The sequence below is a fragment of the Enhydra lutris genome, unplaced genomic scaffold (assembly GCF_002288905.1).
Source record: "Enhydra lutris kenyoni isolate GAN:26980312 unplaced genomic scaffold, ASM228890v2 scaffoldscaffold2, whole genome shotgun sequence".
NCBI lineage: Eukaryota > Metazoa > Chordata > Mammalia > Carnivora > Mustelidae > Enhydra > Enhydra lutris.
Window position 1 is genome coordinate 46,445,543 of NW_019154086.1, and position 19,262 is coordinate 46,464,804.

The 19,262-nt window shown below is 36.1% G+C and overlaps 1 protein-coding gene across 3 annotated transcripts in view; it reads right to left on the bottom strand.

Annotated features, from left to right (window-relative positions):
• Positions 1 to 19,262, bottom strand: part of LOC111147253 (RAS p21 protein activator 2) — a 124,999-nt gene that overhangs the window by 76,057 nt on the left and 29,680 nt on the right. For all 3 annotated transcript variants that reach the window (XM_022503185.1, XM_022503192.1, XM_022503179.1), the window contains exons 3-4: positions 16,979 to 17,082; positions 5,356 to 5,450 (exon numbers count right to left, since the gene is read on the bottom strand). In XM_022503185.1, the coding sequence (XP_022358893.1) occupies positions 5,356 to 5,450; positions 16,979 to 17,082 (199 nt within the window). The remainder of the gene's footprint in view (positions 1 to 5,355; positions 5,451 to 16,978; positions 17,083 to 19,262) is intronic.

Sequence of the window (19,262 nt, forward strand, 5' to 3'; positions counted from 1 at the left end):
GATGAAAAACAAAATAAAGGATTTACTTAATCTCTCTTATTTACGGAGGGATCTGTTTTTCCTCTGTGAAGACTTATTTATTACAATCTAGAATGGCTCCTTTGTTATTTCATGTTTACAAATTTACAAATGAAGTTTCTTCATGAAACAATGAATTACACCTTTACATTCATTATATTTTAATCAGGCATGTTAAAAAAAATGTATGTATTATTAGGTATAATCACTGCATATGTTATTTTTAACACTTGTTTAAATAGGTAGGGGAGAGGACATACTAAAAAAAACAATAACCATAAAACAATCAATAACTTACAGCATGATCCAGAAGTTCAAGATAAGCTTGTTGGTAACGAGGTAATTCGAAGACATGACTGATAGCATATCTAGATTTACTGCTTGTACAAGTTGTGTGAGACATACAGCCCTAATAAGAGTACCAACTCTCTGTATGAGATATATGGTTTAGTCAGTCTTATGTGAAGGCATGCTCTTTATCACAGTACCTAAGAACTAAAAAAAGGAAAAATATTTCATGTTTGTTGTGAGTTCCAGCACTACATAGCTAACAGCATGGTTGCAGATCACTGAAGCCAAAAGAGGATGTATAAATAGAGGCACCAACACAATCCAAATTAACTTCATTTGTGTGGCAAAGAATAGTAGAAAGAGGGGCGCCTGGGTGGCTCAGTGGGTTAAATCCTCTGCCTTCAGCTCAGGTCATGATCCCAGGGTCCTGGGATCGAGCCCCGCATCGGGCTCTCTGCTTGGCAGGGAGCCTGCTTCCTCTCCTCTCTCTCTCTGCCTGCCTCTCTGCCTACTTGTGATCTCTCTGTCAAATAAATAAATAAAATCTTTAAAAAAAAAAAGAATAGTAGAAAGAACACCAAGTGAAGCAGGACAGAAACCACAACCAGAAATTAAGGATAAGACTGCTTCAAAAAGGAATGGTCAACATTATGAAAAGCTACTGAAAGATCATATATGAGGAGGACTGAAAAATATCCACCAGACTTATTGACACAATGTCATGGGTAACATTAGTGAGAGCCCTTTGTGCTCTCCCTCTGGCTCAGTGTGGGGTATGAAGGCAGATCAGAGTGGGTTCAGAAGAGAATGTTTCAATCTACAGGGAATAACTACAAAACAAAAACAAAAAAAGAACAGAAAAAGAAGTGTAGGAAAATGCACTCATGAAATATTAATAATGTCTTGAATGTCTGAAAAGAAAACTGAAAATAACTGACATTATTAACAGCAATAATAAAGGATCTGGGAAACAGTCCAAGTTAAGAGGTTTAGTGTTCTTTGTAACTTTCAACTGTTTTGGTATAAAACCCATTTTTTCCTACTATTGGGATCTTTTCAATTCAAGGCTAAATTACGTTTCTGCATGTTACTTCCCTACAACTTCAGAACTGAAGGGAATCCTATACACTGAGGTTCTCACTTGAAAGATGAAAAGCCTCAGATAACAACAGGTTAGCAACTGTTTTGGATACAAATGACAATCAGTCATTTTGACAATTAGTCAAATGACAATTAGCTAGGAAATGAAACATCTTCTTCCCTTCTGAAGTAGATATGCCAATCATTTCCTCTACTTAAACCCCTTTCCTAGGGATCATGCCTCCCAAAGCCCCAGAACAGACTGCACTACAGTGACTTTACCCCTCCGCCCCTATCATACCAATTAGAATGCAGAAGACATCTGACCCTAGTTGGGTCAAATTCTCTAAATTGTGGCAGAAAACTAAATTAGACCTCAGAAAGTGAGGGGCTGTATGGTCATGTAAACTCAAAGACTGATGTGGGCATTTTTTTTTTTAGCTGTCAACAAGAGATTAGAGAGAAGCAGAGGTGAGAAAGATGTAATCTCATCAGATGTACAAAAATACAAGGGAATCTCATCATTAATGTTTTTTCCCTTTCATTTTGCAAAGTGAATAATATTAAAATGAAAGGACAAAACAGAGAGAAAATATTAACTATTCATTTTACAAAATGAGAGAGAAAGGAAAAAACACTATTTAAACAGTGAGTACTTCTACTCAGTAAGCACAGTGAGCAAACAAGTGGGAAGAAATCAATCGGGGATCTTAGTTCCCGGTGCCCCTTGCAGTATCTAAGGCTGCACTGAGTGGAAGTCCACAGTGTAAAAATACAATATATATTTTTTATTTGGTCCCAAATGTAAGTTAACTATTTTATATAGTGATCAAGCAGAAACAAAACAAACCACCCAATATTTCAGGATACTTTATGAGAAATTAAAATCTTCTTTTAAATAATTTTGACTCTGTGAACTGTATCTAGTTTATTACTGTAAGAACCTGACCTCCACTTCAGAGGCAGCTCCTCAGTAAATGTCAGCTCTCACTGAGCATACTGAAGTTCTTGCAATTATACCCCAACAAGTTCCCCAGGAACTTTCAAATGCCCCTCCCTTTTTCTTGGAGCTAATTTGAGTAGGCTTCTGTTCCTTATACTCAACGTGTCCCCTCCTAATAATATGCTGAAGCCTTTTCACGACCAAAACTACAAGAGTGAAAAGCAGTAAAGCACTGTGGTTAGGAATTTTAGACTCAGACTAGATCACTATTGAAACCACAGCTCCATCACCTAAAAGTTCTGATTTTGGAGATGTCATTTAACCTCTTTCAATCCATTTTCTGTATTTATAAAATGGGGTAATGCTACCTACACCTCATAATGCTTTTCTGAAGATTAAATGAAAAAATGTACATTAAGTACATAATACTGTGCTTCATATATACCGTTTAATCACTAATAGTAATTACTAGGTGGAATTCCTACTGAACTCAATCGTTTCCATAGCTTTCTATTATGGCTCCACCAATTGCTATTCTTTCCATATTTTTGTAAAATTTTATAAACTTTATCCAAGTGAACAAATTTATTAACAAAGTAGGATGTGTATGAATCATAGGCTGCTTATTCTACCTTTTCTAGGCTCACAAAGTTAATGTAGTATTTCTAGATCAGTTTTGGGGCCAAACAACATTTCCAGTAGTACCATATTAACCTGAAAGGTGTTTTGTATCCCTCCCACCCACTAAAGTTACTCTTCCTCCTAAAATTTATTTTTAAAGAATTCAATCTTACTAATTATCATTTAAGCAAAAGACCTGTAAAGGTTAATAACTCATGGTCACGAAAATCACTTATAACAAATAAAAAATGCTGACATTATCTCTACAATCAAATGTTATTTCCAGAATTTTTGTTTCAGAGATGAGCTTTACATACATCACTAAATAAAAGCTTATTATCCAATACTAATCTCTAATACCATCTCCAAGAATTACACAGAATATTCTAGAGAGATTTCTACTTTTTGAGAGTTGGGGGCCTTAAATCTTTTAGCAACTTTATGTTTATATTTTTATTGGAACTTCAATAAACTACATCTTAAAATAATCCTCAAATTTCACTTTATACCAAATTCTCAAAGCCTCTTCTTATTTTACATTTTTTTTTAAAGATTTTATTTATTTATTTGACAAACAGACACAGTGAAAGAGGGAACACAGGCAGGGACAGTGGGAGAGGGAGAAGCTGGCCTCCTGCCGCACAGGGAGCCCGATGTGGGGCTTGATCCTAGGACTCTGGAATCATGACCTGAGCCGAAGGCAGATGCCCAATGACTGAGTCACCCAGGCACCCCCTTATCTTGCTTTCTGTTAAAATAATTAAAAAGGAAAACTGACACTTTAAAAACTTTCCTATCTGCCTTTGGGTAAAGTTATATTATGGAAATGGAAAGGACCACCTGAGCTACTGCCAGTAGACAAGTATTTTATATATGTGTAGCAACTGACAGCTTTCACAACACTGTTAAAGGCATTTCACTTAATTCTCTCTATCATACGAGTCAACATTGCAACTTTTATTTCCATTCTATAGAACTAAAATTCAAGGTCAGTGAAGTAACCACATATGAAAATTAGGACCTAAATTTTTTTACTTCTTGTGTAAAAGCTTTTCTATTTTGTCAAACTGCCTCTCACCTGGGTCGTACACAATAGTGGCTAAGTGTGATCTGAATTTCAGTTATTGCCAAATGGGAAGAAAAGAGCATTAAAATGAGGCTGAGTGAACAAAACAGTAAAAGTTTCAATTGTATTTTGTACTTAAGAAGGGGTTTTATATACAAATACTTAAGTTTTTGAGAATTTAATCAAAGAGAATGCTTGAGAGGTTAGGAGGACACAGAGACACAGGCACTTTATTTGCAAATATCTGTGGGTGTATATGCAGCACTTTTTTCTTGTCTTAAACTTCTGTTTGAGTCACAGTGGCAAATTATAACTTCTTTGAGAGGAAGAATTCTGCTTGCAGTATGTCGTCTTCAGGTTTCACAATGGTTTCACAATCCTTACCGTATTTTATAAATAAACAGTTACCAAAAAAAGGATTCCCTTTAGGGGCGCCTGGGTGGCTCAGTGGGTTAAAGCCTCTGCCTTCTGCTCAGGTCATGATCCCTGGATCCTGGGATTGAGCCCCAAGTCGGGCTCTCTGCTCAGCAGGGAGCCTGCCTCCCCCCTCTTTCTCTCACTCTTTCTCTCTCTCTGCCTGCCTCTGCCCACTTGTGATTTCCGTCTGTCAAATAAATAAATAAAATCTTAGGGGAAAAAAAAAGGACTCCTTTTAGATAGAAATAACAATTTCTAAAAGCAACTCAGACTTTTCAAAAACAAACAGAAAGTTAAGCTACTTGGCTAAACATACATCTTTATTCACTTATAGATCTGTAAGACCTCTTATTTTGGCAAGAGGAAAGAAGAGCTTAAAAAGAGGAATGACATCTTTTCAAATAAAAAGAAAGGTGAAGAACAGGAAGAGTGGGAGTGGGAATGAAAGGCTCTGCAAGGTGGGCTCAAGCATGGTTTGAATGAATAACATTTTCCCAAGACTAGTTTATTAAAAGAGTAAACAGAGCATCCTGGTTAGAAGAGATGAAATCACAGACTTCTAGGACTCTCCTCAAAGTCAGAATTAATAAAACACATTTTTTTCTCTTAAAAAATTTTCCCATCTTAAAAAAAGTTAATAATCTGTCACGGTGACTCAAACAAAAGAACTAAAACAGGAAATGTCCCCCCAATAAAACCTCCCCAAACTCAGACACCCACCCACAATGTGCATTGTTTTTGAATTCATGTGACAAGGCATTTCTTTCCAGTTATATTTTACCTAAAGGTCTATAATATTTGGTCCCAGAATTTAAAATAATGTATGACAAGCACTGTCTATAGAAACTAGTATAGTTTGTTTTCCAGTTACTTTCTGTATGCTGACAGTCTCTCACATCAGCTAAGCCTTAATATTTACCTGAACCTCCGAATTGGAATCAACAGGCTGTAGTGAAAACCAGGTTTCTTTGCCACTGTGGTTACACAAATCTTCTTTTTTGATGGCTACTTTTCCTACAGGGAAAAAAATATAAGGGAAACATATTTTGTATCATCATTAGCACTATAATGTATAATACTCTACAGATAATATTTTAAAATAATTTGTACCTATTGATACAAAAAAAATCCATATTTATAAAATATTTTTTTTCCTCATTAAACTTTTGTTTTAATGGGTCTCAAAACTATGTGACAGATTTTTGGTCAAAGTGTTTTTATATTCTAAGGAATGAAAAAGTGATTCATTTCCCCCTTTCCCTTGGCAGACCCTTTTCTGGGTCACTGTGAATGAGGGGATTAGACAAAAACTTAGTTATATTTACATGCAACTGCATTTCTGAGTACTTATTCAGATTCACATTCTTACCCAGAATACATTCCATGTAAAAAGCAATATACAGTGATAGTGCAAACTAATCCTCCCAACCAGTTAACACTATGAATAAACCATATATTTAGGGAGACATATCTCCATTTAATAAGAGTTCATAAGGGGCACCTGGGTGGCTCAGTGGGTTAAAGCCTCTGCCTTCAGCACAGGTCATGATCCCAGGGTCCTGGGATCGAGCCCCACACCAGGCTCTCTGCTCAGCGGGGAGCCTGCTTCTCTCTCTCTCTCTGCCTGCCTCTCTGCCTACTTGTGATCTCCGTCTGTCAAATAAATAAAATCTTAAAAAATTAAAAAAAAAAAAAGAGTTCATAAGTTTCAATTAAAAGAAAAACAGTATCATACATCACTAACAATACTGAAAACTGACTTGAAAATTATGGAAGATTAAAACAGTAATTTTAAAATCTGCTTTTATCAAAACACTATCAACACTGCTTATGCTGCTTCAATGCATACACACACACACACACACACACACACACAATCAGGGCAGTTCCCTAAAGAGTTTCCACCTCTCAGAGAAAGATACAGTACAATGAACAAAGTTGTATGAGAGGAAGAAACAGAAATGTTCTTATTATAATGAAGTATTTGCCATGTTGGTACAAAGCATTTCCTTCCTCAATTCGTTTTAAGAAACTGACATAGATTTTGCATATGACTGACAATTTATTTCAAGATTCTACACAAAAGCTTCAACAAAAGATGTGTATCAAAGTCAAAGTATGCTTTCTTCTATAAAATAAGAATTTTTGCTTTAAGGGCCCTAATTATACTTCATTTCCTTTCTCTTCTATCTTGGTCTTTTAGTTCCACATTTGAAAACTTTTAGGACAGTAAAAAATTTTCTGTCAAGATACACCAACTTTTTGTGTATCAAGTGGAAAGGAAAGATAGGACAAGAAAACAAACCCAGAAAAACCTTTAAAATTCTATTTTGGAATTAGGTAGTGGTGATGGTTCCCCAAATCTATGAATATATACAATGTGTGCATTGTATGTTAAGAGAATGAGTTTTATGGCATATGAATTACACCTCAATAAAAAATTGTTGTTAAAAAAATTTAACCACATTAAAATTTTGATAAGCTTATCTTTCTTTTCATGACCCGGAACTCAAACTACAAACATTATCTATATACATGTAATTTTAAGGAAAACATTAAAATACACAGCTACAAATATTTTCTTTAGAGAGGCAACTGTATTAATATACAACCCAAAAGAACTGAAAAATCATCAACTAGATCTAGTAACACATAAAGCTTAAAACATGTAAAATTTTTAAAATTAATAAACTAGCCTCACAGTAAGCACAAATTTTTCCAACTTCCTTTAAAATATACTGGATGAGGGGTGCCTGGGTGGCTCAGTGGGTTAAGCCTCTGCCTTCGGCTAGGTCATGATCTCAGGGTCCTGGGATGGAGCCCCACATCGGGCTCTCTGCTCAGCGGGGAGCCTGCTTCCTCCTCTCTCTCTGCCTGCCTCTCTGCCTACTTGTGATCTCTCTGTCAAATAAATAAATAAAATCTTTACCAAAAAAATATATATATATACTGGATGAAATCTAATGTAAAGGCCAAAATCTTCTTGTGAATATATGGAATTATAATTCATTCAAATTTTGTTAGGAAACGGCATCATGAAAATAATATACTTCAGCCTTTGTTTGGTTAAATTTAAGATACAAAATGATGGGAAAACAGAAATTCTTCCAGTACCAAATACAGACTAAAAGCCAAGTACAGGATTTAGGTACTAACTATAACACCAAAATATTCTTTATACTGTTGAAGAAATTTAGGTTAAGAGTCAAATTGCACAAATCTCTTGATACATTTTACCTACAGATTTTATCAAATCCCTGACAAATCAATACAATACCAGGAATGGCTTAGAATATAGAATATGACAAAGTATTAAATATCTCATATCAAAATGGATCATGATTAATATAATTCTTTCAAGCAGTTCCATTTACCACTGATTCCACTTCAGGTAGAAACATTAAGGCAATGTATAACAGTTTGATACATATATACACACACATGTACCTACAGAAATAGATTTATAAATCCCATAGCTGAAGTTTTTGCATTTCAAGAACAACTCATTTCCCCCATTAAGAATCTTGATATCTATGCATCGTTTGTGTTCTCTCCCCAGAAAAAATGCACAGATGTTATCTGGCATATAATTTTAAAAGAGTTTACTCACCATCCAGAAACTAACTGGCAGATTCCTGGTTAAGAGCCCTATCCTACAATTCTCAGGATTTTTAGATTTATACATAATTTATGAATATATATATAAATATACATGTGTGTATATGTGTTGATATTAAAAGTATCACCAAAGCAAGCTCCCAACTTAAAAAACAGGGTTTTTTAAAAAGTTTATTTGGGGGGCGCCTGGGTGGCTCAGTGGGTTAAACCTCTGCCTTCAGCTCAGGTGATGATCTCAGGGTCCTGGGATTGAGCCCCACATTGGGCTCTCTGCTCAGCAGGGAGCCTGCCTCCCCCTCTCTCTGCCTGCTTCTCTGCCTGCTTGTGATCTCTCTCTGTCAAATAAATAAATAAAAATCTTTTAAAAAATAAAATAATAAAATAAAATTAAAAAGTTTATTTGGAAGTTTACTGGTTTGATTGATTCATTTACTCATTCAACAACTAATCACAATGGCACAGTGCTTTAAATGTTGATGTGATTTCCAGACTCCCCTAACCAAAGTATACTTCACCAGTCATGCCTTTAAAACCTAGAGTAAGAATCTATTCCATTTATGACTCACAACTCATATCACTGGATATACATTCTTCTCTGTCACAGATTCCTTTCCCAAAAAAGAATACTCTCTTAGTTCATAAGCAAAAATTCCCAGAAGCCAAGTACCTTCTTCCTCCTATTTCAGATCTCATGCATCCATGGTACTCGCTATCATGAAAGAGTTGAATGGTTCTTGTCTTCTCAGAGGGAAACCCTTCTCTGATTAGCTGCATAAATTTTGTGCCTCTAATGGTCCCAAAGATAGTTTAGTGTTTACTATTTTGAACAAAGTTAAATCATTATTTAGTGGCTATGAAATCAACCACTAAAAACAAACAAACAAACAAACAAAAACAAAAAAACAAACACAACAACAGCAACAAAACCTCCCAGGAACAAACTACCCAACAATTTAAAGGTACTCTTTCATTTCCCCACTGTCCTGACAAACTCACAGACAGCAAGAGCTTAGACGGAACATAAATACATACACATACACATACACACACCAGATGCTGTATTGGTTCCTTAAAATAAGACATGGAGAGGAAACACCATAAGAAATGAAGGAACTGTGGGCACAGAAACCATCTCTGTTGGTCTCTAAGTAAAAAAAAAAAAAAAAAAAAAAAAAAGTATTCTCAGCTTTCCAGCACCACTTCTAAACAGAATTTTTTTGCCATCTGTAAAAGCTGTGTTATATTTGGGCCCCATTTTTAGACACAACGTATCCTTGGAAATTTCATCCTGATACAGATCACCAACTGGCAAATCAAATCTTGACAGTCCTGTTCTATGTGGACATTAGTAGAAATGGCTGAAAGAGCAGATAAAAGCAGTGACAACTGTGACTGCCTATACAGGATGAAAAAGGACCAGAAGACAAAGTCTGGCAGATAGTCAACAACAGCAGTTCAGTCAACAGCAAAACTCTGATGACTTAGGAATAGAGTTTAGGTAGATACCTTTTGTTCTCTGTGGTAGCAGTCCAGTATATCAATGGTCTCCAATAAATCAAACTTCCTTGGTCTATGCCACTGTGTGGTCCCCTCTACCACAGACTCTGGGTTTGCCCATGTCATTTGCTTTTGCCAAATGGGACATCAGCAAATGTGATGCAAACAGAATCTTAAGAAACACCTGTGCAGTAGGGTTCAGCCTCTTAAAACACCAATATCTTGTGAAAAGGAAGACCCAGATAACAGCCAGCACCAGCCATGAGACACAGGAGGCAGGCCATTCAGTCCAGTCAATCTCCCAGATAACTGTACATCGGTGACCCCAGGTGAGACCAGCTGAGTTCAGCCCAAAGTGACAACCCTCAGGATCATGGCCAAATAAATGGCTGATGTATTAAGCCACCAAATACTGGAATGGTTTGTTATGCAGCAATAGATAACTGATACTGACCCTATGCAAACGGATATGAAAGTGTAGTCTTAGGCAATTTTTAAACAGTTAAGTTTGACTTCAGAGCTAAATGCCAGCAAAATTACAAATTAAGGAGTTGGAAAAGACCTGAGCTTAATCTTAAACTCAGCCTTATTTTATAGATAAACCAGGCCTAAGAAGGTAAAGTTACGTGTTTAAGGTCACACAGCTAGTAAATGACAGTAATGAATGGAATTCCGGTCTGATACCCCAGTGAAATTCTCTTATACTGTTATGAACCAAGGGTAAAGAAAAAAGTTGCCAAAGTCTACTAAGATAACCACAGTTTAGTTGTCTGAGTCTCTCTCTTAAACTAAAATACCTAGAAAATACACATAAGGTAAAATATATGTTTTAATTTTCACATTATTAGTCTCACTGGAAATGGAAATACATTCCTATATAAAGTTTTTCTTTTCTCTTTTTCTTTCAAAAGACACCATACCTTAGAACAATATGTCATTCAGTATTTTTGCAACATGCTATCTTTTTTTTTTTTTTTAAGATTTTATTTATTTATTTGACAGAGAGAAAGAGATCACAAGTAGGCAGAGAGGCAGGCAGAAAGAGAGGGGGAAGCAGGATCTCTGCTGAGCAGAGAGCCTGGTGTGGGGCTCGATCCCAGGACCCTGGGACCATGACCTGAGCCGAAGGCAGAGGCTTAACCCACTGAGCCACACAGGTGCCCCATTTCCTATCTTTTTATTGCATAGTTCCTAGGTCTCAAGTTTTTAACTGATCTATTTAATCGGGTTTTTGCACTAACTACCTGGCATATGAAGATGCCTCATATAAAATATTATGCCCCATATTGTTAAGTTATTACTTCTAGGAAAAGGAGAGAGTCAGTAGTCAAAATTAATTAGGATTATCTGTAATACCACAACAAAAAGAAAAAAATTCATATATTATTCAATTAAAAATTAAAAACAAGGGGCGCCTGGGTGGCTCAGTGGGTTAAAGCCTCTGCCTTTGGCTCAGGTCATGATCTCAGGGTCCTGGGATCAAGCCCCACATCAGGCTCTCTGCTCAGCAGGGAGCCTGCGTCCCCTCTCTCTGTCTCTGCCTGCCTCTCTGCCTACTTGTGACCTCTCTCTCTCTGTGAAATAAATAAAAAATCTTAAAAAAAAATTAAAAACAAGCTCTTAAAACTATATATTTTGGGGCCACCTGGGTGGCTCAGTGGGTTAAGCCTCTGCCTTCGACTCAGGTGATGATCTCAGGGTCCTGGGATCGAGCCCCGCATCGGGCTCTCTGCTCAGCAGGGAGTCTGCTTCCCCCTCTCTCTCTGCCTGCCTCTCTGCCTACTTGTGATCTCTGTCAAATAAATAAATAAAATCTTAAAAAAAAACTATATATTTATTTTATTTCATTTTGTTCAGTGTTTCAAGATTCATTGTTTACCCACCACACCACTGCTCCGTGCAATACATGCCCTCCTCAATACCCACCACTAAGCTTACCCATTCTCCAACCCCCCTTCCCTCCAAAACCCTCAGTTTGTTTCTCAGAGTTCAGTCTCTCATGGTTTGCCTCCCCCTCTGATTTATCCCAATTCACTTTTCCTTTCCTTCTCCTAACATCCTCCATGTTATTCCTTATGCTCCACAAGTAAGTGAAACCATATAATAACTGACTTTCTCTGCTTATTTCACTCAGCATAATCTCCTCCAGTCCCGTCCATGCTGATACAAAAGTTGGGTATTCATCCTTTCTGATGGCTCCGTAATACTCCATTGTATATATGGACCAGATCTTCTTTATCCATTCGTCTTTTGAAGGGCAATTTGGTTCTTTGCAGTTTGGTGATTGTGGACATTGCTGCTATGAACACTGGGGTACATATGGCCTTTCTTTTCACTACATCTATAGCTTTGGGGTAAATACCCAGTAGTGCAACTGCAGGGTCATAGGGTAGCTCTATTTTTAATCTTTTAAGGAATCTCCACACTGTTTTCCAAAGTGGCTGCACCAAGCTGCATTCCCACCAACAGTGTAAGAGGGTTCCCTTTCTCCACATCATCTCCAACACTTGTTTCCTGTCCTGTTAATGTTGGCTATTCTAACTGGTATAAGGTGGTATCTCAATGTGGTTTTGATTTCAATTTCCCTGATGGCTAATGATGATGAACATTTAAAACTATATCTGACCAGCACACATTCTCAGATCTTAAGTTTGAAAGATGTTCTCTCAAGTTCAAATTTCACTTTCAGAAAATGATATGGCACTGTTTAATCTACAATTTGGCAACCAAGAGTTAAAAATAATTGACTGAACCCAATTTTCAATAGCTCAGATTTTTTTAAAAAAAGCAACAACCCAACTTTATGAGTTAATGACAAAAGAAAATGTTAAACTACAAAAACATAAAAATTCATAAATGAAAACCATTTTTCTACTTTAAAGGGTACGTACAAATTGAGTTTACTTTGAATTTCCCATGTGTAAAAGGGAAAAAAACTGCTATTAAGTGTAGATATTTTCTCTCTTAATGAAAGTAAACTTATTTCCAAACAAAAGTTCTCACACCAAATTATGGCTTTCTGCTACCACTCCACAAAAAACAGATTTTTACTTAGAGGCTCAGTCAGTTAAGCAGTTGCCTTCAGCTCAGGTCAGCAGGGAATCTGCTTCTCTCTCTGCTTCTGCCCCTTTCCCCCACCTCCCTACTTGTGGTCTCTTTCTCTCTCTCAAATAATAAATACAATATTTTAAAAAAAGAATCATTTCTTACTTAAAATTTTCTTAATTTAAAGTACGACTGACTTTTACTTTAAAAACCAAAAGCAAAGCACAGGGGAATTTTTGGAAATCAAAACAATAAATCTCAACAAAAGGCCTTTTCAACAAATACTGTATTGATGACTATAACATGATATGCAAACAATGAAAATTACAAAACATTTTCTTAAGAAGACATGATAATCAGAGAGACACACTCTCAAGGGTCGCTCATAATCACCAAGAGCCTTTATCCAATCCTTATCCTGCTCTCTCTCTCTTTAGCTGTTGACATTAAAAAATCTCCTGGCCTTCTGAGATAAGAATCTCTCCTCCCTTCCTACCCTCCTAATAAACTTTATCAGCCTTCACTGAAGCCTCATTTTCCTGGCATTTTCTTTATCTGCTCCCAGGGCAATTTCATTCATTCCAGCAGAGGTTTCAAGTATCGCTTAATGCTGACAACTCTCAAATTCACCTCTCCTGCTCTTCTCTCTAAGCCTCAGATCTGTATTTCCAACAGTCAACCAACGTGTCCACCAAGATGTTCCCCAGGTAATACAAGTTTAACTTGTTTGAAATCAAAGTCATCCTCTCCTCTTCTCACCCCCTACTCAAAGGTGAATGGGCCTGTGTTATTTTTTTTAATCCCAGTTAATGACAGCCATAGAAACAAGACTATTTTTAACTCTTTCCTTTCTCCCATCCCTTCTCCCCTTATAGTCCCTAAAGCATACCTGCAGCTCCTCCAATGAAGTACATTCCTTCATTTGCATTTAAACTGCTATTGCCCTTTGCATCTCATTTGATAATATCCTCCCTGACTCTAATCTCTCTAAACCATAAACTACAGATTACATACATAAAGTGTGTGTATATACAGTTTAAAAGAATATATATAGTTATATATAATTACAAATATATACATTTGACATACTTAATCTATAGATACTGAGTTTGGACTTTGGCAGTTACCACTGTATGACACAGAAGTTGTTAAACCACAAAAGTATTCATGTATATATAGTTACATATAATTTTTAAGAGGTTTCTCATTCTTTTTTTTTTTAATTTTATTTTTTATAAACATATAATATATTTTTATCCCCAGGGGTACAGGTCTGTGAATCGCCAGGTTTACACACTTCACAGCACTCACCATAGCACATACCCTCCCCAATGTCCATAATCCCACCCCCCCTCCAAACCCCCCTCCCCCCATCAACCCTCAGTTTGTTTTGTGAGATTAAGAGTCACTTATGGTTTGTCTCCCTCCCAATCCCATCTTGTTTCATTTACTCTTCTCCTACCCCCTTAACCCCCCATGTTGCATCTCCTCTCCCTCATATCAGGGAGATCATATGATAGTTGTCTTTCTCCAATTGACTTATTTCACTAAGCATGATACCCTCTAGTTCCATCCACGTCGTTGCAAATGGCAAGATTTCATTTCTTTTGATGGCTGCATAGTATTCCATTGTGTATATATACCACATCTTCTTTATCCATTCGTCTGTTGATGGACATCTAGGTTCTTTCCATAGTTTGACTATTGTAGACATTGCTGCTATAAACATTCGGGTGCACATGCCCCTTCGGATCACTGAGGTTTCTCATTCTTAAAAGGCTCAGCACTACTGTCCTTAGACAACCTTTAGTGTCCATCACAAATTGTCTCCAGTTTATATTCCCTGCTTCAGTTCTACTGCCCTCTTCCTAAGTAATATTATATATTCCAGCAGATACACCACGAACACTTTTCTCCTCTAATTCTGCTAATCCCTTTTACCTGGAAATTTCTTCCTTTTCCTAAGTATAAGTAGTCTGTTAATCCTCCACCAAACAAGATTACCTGTGGTCTGTGCTCCCAAGTACTGTTCAGACCTCCAGCACAGATGCAATTATAACAGATTAGAATTACAGTAAAAGTGTGCCTCTTTGATAGCCTGGGAATAACATGAGTCTTATTCATTTTAGTATTCCCATCCTTTATATGCCACACAGAAGTGTTTGTAAATGGCTGTTTAATTGACTTGAGGATGGGGCCTCAGGGGTGATTCATAATTGAGGGTTTTCTAAAGAGACAAGAGTCTGCATATAAATAAAATGTCAAAAGAAGAAATACAACTAGGAAAATACAAAGTTATTAAATTGTATTTTCCTTGGCTTTCAACAAGTTGAATAAGCAATCAAAAGAGTCAAATTTGACAGAGAGGCAGATAAAGATTCAACACTACCAAAAATGCCTTTTGTGACAAAGAAAAAATACTTGTTATGTATACAGCTGATAAAAGTTAACATATTTAACAAATAAGTATGCAATACAACAAAATCCACCCAAATGAAAAATGGACATAAGAATGAAAAACTAGTTCATAGAAGAAAAATGTAAAAGACTAATAAACATATGAAAAATTCCTCAAGTTCACTGATAATCAGAAAAAGACAAGTTAAAAAATACTATTTTTCACCTATCAAATTGCAAAAAAATTTTTTCAATGCTAATATCCAAGAATAACCAGGGTATGGGAAAATGGTTATGCCCTTGTCATGTTTGGGGGAATTTAAATTAGCAAAGTATTTCTGGGGGCCAATGTAAAAAATAGAGAAGAAATGTTAAAAATTATTCATACCCTTTAACTCAGTATTTTTACTTCTAGGAATTTATTCTAAGAAAAAGAGATGCAAAAGTGTATGCAAGAAGGATGTTCATAGCAACACCATTAAGAGTACCAAAAATCTCAAAACATAATTGTTCACCAACAAAGAAGTAGCTCAAATAATACATTTCTTTTCAAAGGCTATTATTTAACAAATATTTTTTTAAAATACTATGACAGGGGAATAGGATCATTAGATGAAAAAAGGGGAAAAGACTGAATAGTACAATGTAATAATACAAATGCATAAAGAATGGAAAGAAATACATAAATTATTAACTGTAGTTATTTCTGTGCACAGTCACTACTAGTCACTAAGAACTTCTAATAGTTTTAGAATTTAAAAAATATATACTGTTTTTAAAGGTTATTTGATTTCCTCAACAATGATTCTGACAGGGGCGCCTGGGTGGCTCAGTGGGTTAAAGCCTATGCCTTCCACTCAGGTCAGGATCCCAGGGTTCTGGGATTGAGCCCAGCATCTGGCTCTCTACTCAGCGGGGAGCCTGCTTCCCTTGCCCCTCTGCTTCCCTCTCTGCCTGCTTGTGATCTCTGTCAAATAAACAAATAAAATACTTAAAAAATAAAATAAAATAAAATGATTCTGACAAACTTCAAAAAAGGCTTGTCAGAAAAATATATAAGCAAGATTTCGATGATTTAAAAAGAAAGAAGCAGTAAGCAGAAGAAGGAAACAAACTACTTCTTAAGGAGTTCAGGAGCAAAAGCAGAAACAAATTAGGTGGTAGTTAAGAGGACAAAGTCAAATAAAGCTTAATCATTTAAACTGTGGAAGACCTAAGTATATTTCAAATCAGAAGAGAGAGAGATAGAGATGACAAAATTCATGATACTAAAAAGTGAGAGGATAAGGCAAGTAAATTATAGACCTCTACCACATTTTATTAAAATCTAGACACTGGAGCAAAGACCATGAATGTGACACATATGTGTCCATTTCCCTTTGTTCTACTACACGCCCACAGATCACACCCCAGCCTTAGACAATTATTTAAGAAAGAGAGTTAATGGTCACCAACACAGCCAGAGAGAAAAATACATGTCTGGATTAAAGCAATTTATTACTTCAATCAGAAAACCTTGAAAAATAAATGTTCTTTGGGGGATCAAACACTGTGATCTTTGGTAAAAACACTCTTTGAAGCATTCAGCAAATACTTACCAAACATCTATTAAATGTACGGCACTCTGTGAGCAATAATCTCTACCTTCATAAATATCATGTTCAACTAGAGAGTCCAGATATTAAACAACAAACTGATGAACAAGTGTAAAGAGTACTATGGAAAATGCCCCATCAAGTATTTTGGAAACATATGAATATGACACCATGATGGGGGGCTGGGAGAGATTAGTCAAGACACTTCCAAAGTGTTACTGCATCTGAGCATAGAAATTAAAAATAAGATTCACAAATGAACTTGAAGACTAGAGAAAAGGATTAGAAATGTTGAGCATGTACTATTCTGTTTTCAACACTTTATACTTAGTGAAAAAATGAATATAAACACCAATGCTGAGATTAAAGATAGTTATGACTAGTACATACCTATACGAAGATCTCTTTGTAAAACATTCTTATCGTAAACATAGAAAGACAAATACTGGAAAGTTCTTGGAATCTCAAAGTAAAATTCTTCACTGAAAAATGGGCTAGAGAGAAAAGAAGAAAGCTCATTAAATTTAAATCTGACAGTTTCTTCATATAGTATTTTCAATAAGTCACAGACTAAAACACCATAGGGAAAAGGTTCAAAAGCTCTACAATTATTCTCTAGGCTGTTTCAACTAAATCCTGTCCAAACTGAGAGGACCTCAACTGCCAAGTTTAGCTCTGAATAGTTTTTCAGGAGTCCTAAGTACAGAAGACCCAGTTATTACCTGGGGGTCATATTCACCTAAAGTGGACACAAATGAGAGCTCAGGACAGTGTCATTCACACCATCATCTCAGAAATATGTATGGCTACATTAATTACAATAATACATAACACAAATGGGTAATGTTATATAAAGCATTATTTTAAAATATTTTTAAGAAATTAAAACAAGTCTTAAAAACACAGGTTTTTTAAAAAAAAATCAACTTTATTAAGGTATAAAATACATGTAATAAAATCTAATTTAAATGACTGGGGTGCCTGGGTGGCTCAGTCAGTTGAGCATCAGTCTTGGTTTATGCTCACATCATGATCTCCAGGTCATGAGATCAGCCTGCATCAGGCTCAGGAGCTGGGTGTGGCGCCTACTTGAGAATCTCTCTGTCTTTGCCTCTCCCCTTGCCTACTCATGTGTGTGCTCTCTAAAATAAATAAATAAAATCATAAAAAAAAAAAAAAACATGAAGTACAGAGTTTAACGATTTGATAAATTTATAAGCCTGTGTTGCTTCTATCCCAATCAAGATATAGTAACATTTCTATCTCCCCATAAAGTTCCCTTATACTACTCTACAGTTACCCTGCCATGCCCGCCACAGGCAACTAGCGATCTCATTTCTACTATATAGATCTGTTAAATAGTAGGTACTCTTGTGCCTAGCTTCTTTACTCAGCTTAACAACCATGAGACTTTTCCATTTTGTTGTGTATATAAATAGTTCATTTGTTTTAACTGCTGCATAACATTCTATTCATGAATATTCTACAATCTCTTCTCCTAGTAGTCATGTTTCTGGTTTGGGTTATTAAATATAAAGCTGCTATAAATATGTTTATACAAGGCTTTTTCTGAATATATGTTTTCAATTCTTTTGGGTAGGTAACTAAAAGAGTAGAATTGCTAAGTTAAAAGGTAGGTGAGGGACCCCTGGGTGGCTCAGGTGACAGTGTCAGTTGACACTGGTTCAGTGTCTGCGTTCAGCTCGGTCACGATCCCAGAGTCCCAGGTCGGGCTCCTTGCTCAGCAGAGAGCCTGCTTCTCCCTCTGCTGCCCCCACCCCTCACCCTGCTAGTGTTCTTTCTCTCACTCTCTCAAATAAATAACATCTTTAAAAAATAAAAGGAAGGTGAATTTTTAATTTATAAGAAACTGTCGAACTGTTTTCCAACATTTGTACACCAAACAAATGTTTGCTTTACCATTTATGCTTTTACCAGGAGTGCAGGAGAGCTCCAGTTATTCCATATCATCATCAACTTCTGCTACTGAAAGTCTTTAAAATTAGCCATTTTACTGAATGTGATATAAATTTTTACATTTGTGTAATCTCTACTCCAATCAAGATACAGAACATTTCTATCTCCCCAGACAGTTCCCTTGTGAAATCACCTCCATACTGTCACAGGAACCAGTGATCTGATTTTGATCACGACACATTATGTTCAAGAATATATAATGACAGTAATGATTTTAAACTGCATTTCCTTGATGACTAATGAAGATGAATATTTTTTCATGTGCTTGATGGTCATTTGTATATATATTCTTTTGGGAAATATCTATTCATTTTTCCTGCCACTTTTTAAAATTGGCTATCTTTCTTCTTATTGGTTTTATTTTTGTTTTTAAATAAATTCTAGATGCAAGTCCTTTGTCAGAATATTTTCTCCTAGCTGTGTCTTGCTGTTTCCATTTTCTTGACAGTGTCTGTTGAAGAGCAAAAGGCTCTGATTTTGAGGAAATCCAGTTTATCAATCTTCCTCTTTTATGACTAGTGATTTCTACATCCAGAGTTAAGAAATCCTTGCCTATGCCCAAGCTAAGATTTTTTCCTATGAAACAAGTCATTTTTAGACGTTTAAGAATGTGCTTTGATGTTTAGATTCTATGAAGACATGAATCTCGAAAGTGCTAGTAAATATCCTTTGTTAACAGCACCTTTTTCCTGAGAAT